Source organism: Mandrillus leucophaeus, unplaced genomic scaffold (assembly GCF_000951045.1).
Source record: "Mandrillus leucophaeus isolate KB7577 unplaced genomic scaffold, Mleu.le_1.0 Scaffold630, whole genome shotgun sequence".
NCBI classification, from domain to species: domain Eukaryota; kingdom Metazoa; phylum Chordata; class Mammalia; order Primates; family Cercopithecidae; genus Mandrillus; species Mandrillus leucophaeus.
In genome coordinates, this window is record NW_012106809.1 from 400148 (window position 1) to 404643 (window position 4496).

Genomic DNA, 4496 nt, shown 5'->3' on the forward strand with positions numbered 1-4496 from the left:
GCCACGATCTCAGCTCCTCGGTGATTGGTCCATTTGGAGAGGCCTACGAAAAACTCCCGGCCTGAGTCCGGGAGGCCGCGGAGGTTTGAGGGCGGGAATGAGTTGGAAACAAGGCTCCAGACGGCCGAGTCTCCCAAACTCTACTTCCCTGTGCCAAGACCCAGCTGGTGCCGCCCACCAGACTCACCGGTGAAGAGAACGTCAGTGCCATCCAGCGTCGCGTTCTCGTCTCCTATTTCCACAATTCGGAGCCCCAGGTCTTGCAGGGCTTTGCGGACTCCATCGACCTTAGGATAGGAGAAGAGGGCACGGAGCTGTGACACCCCCGTCCCCAATTCTTCCCCAAAGCCCCGACATCCAGCTCCTCCTGCCCTTCCCTATACCACACACTCGCCGTGGCGCTCACCTCTGGCCTACGAGCGGGGCTCCAGGGTCGCGTGATTAGGGCCGTGTCCCCTTGGATCACGGCCGTGTCGCCAAGCAGCGGTCCCAGCGGCAACGACTCCTCAGGTGGCAGTTCTAGCAGCTGTAGCCCCAGTCGCTGCCTCAGTTTACCTCCCAGCACCCCGTGCTCCCTTTGGGCTTTGGCCAGATCCAGAGCCGGAAGGCCAGCCCCCGCATCTTCCCCCGACGCCAGGCTCTCTGGGACTCCCCGGATCAGGGCATGGGAGCAGCGGCCCAGCCCCTCCCCCGGCGTCCCCATCCCATCCACACAGAAGCCCCCTCCAACCGCTCGAATTTCTTAGTTTTCTTGTTTCTTCACCTGTCTGGGAGAAGAAACAGAAAAGGAGGAGACAGAGAAAGACACATGCAGACAAGGGCGTTGGGGGTGGTTAAGAGCGCCCAGGTCTTCCTCCTGCCATCTCTGGGCGTCCCTCCCACTCCGCCCCACCCCCTCCAGACCTTCTGCTCCTGTCGACCCCACTCTACCCAGCACCCTCAGGGGTCAGATTCTTTAAGAGGAGCCTGAGGAACAAGGCTAGGGTGTCTAATCTCCAAAACACCTGTTGCCCCTGCTCGGGGGCTTCGTGAGGTCCCTGTCGGGCGCCCCTCTTGGCAGCCACTAGGATGCGCTCACTCCCCAAAAATGCAGCAGCCCCGCCCCCTTAACCCTCAGCTGCTCGCTACGGTAGGGACTTGAAGTCCGGCCCGGGACCCGCAGGGGTTATGGGACAGAAGGAGAAAGCTGGAGAGTCAAGGGCTGGGGGATGGAAGTCTTGAATACCCGAAAGAGAAGGGAAAAAAGGTGGGTAGGAAGGGAGGAGTTCCAGCCTAAGGAGTTAAGCATCCTCTCTCCGCCCTGGCCGGTCACGCTGCCCCTAGCAAGACCTAGTATAAACCGGACTGAGTCCCAAAGGACTGGGAGAGGTCTAAAACGAAATGCGAGGGGCGGGGAAACAGGGGGCGTGGTTCCGGGGCGCTGGCGCTACTCCCGGCTCCAGGGCCGGGTTCCCCTTCTGTGTCCCAAAGTCCACCCCGCCTAGCTCCGCGCCCAAATGCCGGCTCCCCATACTTTGTCCGGTGCAGGCATGGGCCCGGCACCCCCAAACTCCGGCCCCCATACGGTTCAGGGCCTCCCACCCAAGACTCACCTCTAGTGGCCACCCCCACTCCTGTCGCGCTGTGATCTCGGCTGGGGCCCCACCCCCCGAGGACAGAGTTGGTGGAGAAGGGAGTCCCCGTCTTCAAGCCTCAGGGACTGGCTTTTAGGGGGTCCTTGGGTAGGCGAGCTCATATACTACGATGGGGCGGGGGCGCGACGGTCTGGCGGCTCCGGGGCATTGTCTAAGCGGGACGGGGCGGGGCTTCTTTGGGCCACGCCCATTCCGCCCTGCTAAGCCGCGCCCCCTACATCCAGACTGCGTTCCCCTTGCCAGAAATCGGCGCCGCCCAGCGTGCGCTGCCCAGGCCCACCCAGATCTGGCCGGCCCTAGTGTCGGGGCTGCAAATACTTCGTAGACCTCACAACAGCGCAACGGCGGACCGGCACGAAAAATAGCCCCCACCACAAACATTTCCCTTCTTAATTCCTGGCTTCTGCCGTGAGCTCAAGATCACTGACCCACCCCTCATTCCATATCACCCACACTTCAAACCCCCATTGCATAAAAACACTTGATTTTTATTCTGTATTTTATTACTGAAATATGTTGTTCTACCCATCCCACCCCATAATAAAAATCTCACTCAGGCCCCCCATTTCTTTCCCTCATCCCCTCTTCCATCACACCATCCCGGAATAAGTGATCCAGGATTCCCTGACCACTGGCCATTTTGGAGTGTGTCCATTGGGTAGCAATGTGGAAACCACCAGGGCCTTTGTGAAGAAAATGGAGGGGGTTGAGGGAGTCCCAGGAGGGGCTTATTTGAGGGCCTTGGCCACTTGCTCATAGGCAAGCTCGATCTCCTCATCATCTGGACAGGTGGAAGCGAATTCTTCCCGCGCGTAGGCATTGCTCAAGTACCGATGCACTCCGCGGAAGACCTCGGGGATGGTGAATCCCCGGTACTTCTTACACACCACCTGAGGATGGGGAGAGGAGAGGGACCAACATGTTAGCCCCAGGGAAGCCACCTTGGCTGCTACGCTGGCCTTTCCCTTCTCCCCAGGCTGACATGATAAAACCAGCTCAACTCCTTACTGTCTTGTACCATCGTTAGCCCTCCTTTTCACTTACTGAAATCCTGGCTTTTAATAACCAGCCATTTTTCCTGAGTTTTTAAAACCTGAGATATAATTTACATATCATAAAATTCTCCTCTTGAATTTCCACAGTGACTTTTTTCCCCCATACCACTTCAGGCACTGACACAGTGACTTTTGTCCTTATTTTTCATCAGACTTTTTTTTTTGAGACGAGGGAGTCTTGCTCTGTCACCCAGGCTGGAGTGCAATGGCATGATCCCGGCTCACTGCAACCTCCGCCTCTCAGGTTCAAGTGATTCTCCTGCCTCAGCCTCCCGAATAGCTGTGATTACAGGTGCCCACTGCGAATAATTTTTGTAATTTTAGTAGAGATGGGGTTTCACCATGTTGGCCAGGCCGGTCTCAAACTCCTAACCTCAGGTGATCCACCAGCCTTGGCCTCCCAAAGTGTTGGGATTATAGGTGTGAGCCACCGTGCCCAGCCCATCTGACTTCATCATATATTCTTAACTTTCATGTGAATATTTTATTGTCTCAGATTTCAACCCTTTGAGAGCAAGGCCCAGTCACCATACACTTGTGTATATTTCAATGCTTAGTACATGGATGTTCACTACATAGTTGTGTGGCAGACTGACGTCAGGACCATGTTGCACAAACTAAACCATAGCTTTGAGGCTATGACAAAAACATGAGAACCAGCAGTTTTGATCTTCCACAAGAGGAAGTGAAGATTGAAGCTATAAAGAAAGTTAAAGCTTTGACTTTAGGAAAAGCCTGCTCTATCTAATCTGGGAATTTGGCAGTGATACCGAGACAGGAAGAGCATTCTTCAAAAGTAATACTGGGATGTATTCCTCTTTGGTAGTCTGTTTGCACCCACGACTTATATCATGGAATATAATTATCTCAAGCAGTGGTCTTGCCAGCAATGACTGCTGCAAAGGACTGGGGTGGGGTCTGCCATTGGTAGCAATTTATGAAAACCACAATAAGAAAGAAGCCATCTTCAGAGTGGTTGTCAGGGGAAGCCCATGTGGGAGCTCCTTAAAGGGCCATCCCAGTGGTCATCCTCTCCTCCCGCAATAACCACACACCTGTACTATGTGTAACTTTGGCAACAGGTTGCAGTCAGCCAGGGTGAGCTCGTTGCCATCCAGAAACTTCCTCTGAGAGACACCTTCATCTTCAGCACTGGTTTCATCCACTTCTTCTGGGAGGGGCGATGTTAAGTAATTGTCTAAAACCTTCAGGGCTTTCAGGAGTCCCTTCTCCAGATCTGTGCAAGAGAAGGAATTGATTAGAACTTCAGGAAAAGATTGACATAGTCTGAAAAGGCCCGTTGGGGGTAGATACTAATGGTGAGTCCAAAATAATAATAGCTAACACTCATTTACTTTTCTATGTGTTATTCTAAGCACTTTACCATTTTATTTTATTTTACTTTATATTATTTTATTTTAGATGGAGTCTTGGTCCGTTGCCCAGGCTGGAGTGCAGTGGCATGATCCCGGCTCACTGCAGCCTCTGCCTCCCAGATTCAAATGATTCTCCTGCCTCAGCCTCCTGAGTAGCTGGGATTACAGGTGCCTGCCACCACACCTGGCTAATTTTTGTATTTTTTTTTAGTAGAGCCCAGTCATGTTGGCCAGGCTGGTCTCCAATTCCTAACCTCAGGTGATCCGCTCACCTCGGCATCCCAAACTGAGCACTTTACATTTTAAAAACTGATTTATATCGCCAGGTGCAGTTGCTCACGCCTGTAATCCCAGAACTTTGGGAGGCCGAGGCAGATGGATCACCTGAGGTCAGGAGTTCAAGACTAGCCTGGCCAACATGGTGAAACCCC

General features: G+C 53.6%; 2 protein-coding genes across 3 annotated transcripts in view; both read right to left on the reverse strand.

Moving 5' to 3' along the window:
- DDAH2 (dimethylarginine dimethylaminohydrolase 2) overlaps nucleotides 1–2138 on the reverse strand; it is a 17718-nt gene extending 15580 nt beyond the window's left edge. The window contains exons 1-3 of one of the 2 annotated variants that reach the window (XM_012000518.1): nucleotides 1593–2138; nucleotides 407–767; nucleotides 188–287 (exon numbers count right to left, since the gene is read on the reverse strand). In XM_012000518.1, the coding sequence (XP_011855908.1) occupies nucleotides 188–287; nucleotides 407–703 (397 nt within the window). In that variant the 5' untranslated portion in view covers nucleotides 704–767; nucleotides 1593–2138. Of the gene's footprint in view, nucleotides 1–187; nucleotides 288–406; nucleotides 768–903; nucleotides 1045–1592 lie in introns of those variants that run through there. The other variant, XM_012000519.1, reaches the window with a different exon arrangement.
- Nucleotides 2107–4496, reverse strand: part of CLIC1 (chloride intracellular channel 1) — a 5944-nt gene continuing 3554 nt past the window's right edge. Inside the window, exons 3-4 of the mRNA XM_012000561.1 lie at nucleotides 3745–3976; nucleotides 2107–2524 (exon numbers count right to left, since the gene is read on the reverse strand). Coding sequence (XP_011855951.1) covers nucleotides 2363–2524; nucleotides 3745–3976 — 394 coding nt within the window. The 3' untranslated portion in view covers nucleotides 2107–2362. The remainder of the gene's footprint in view (nucleotides 2525–3744; nucleotides 3977–4496) is intronic.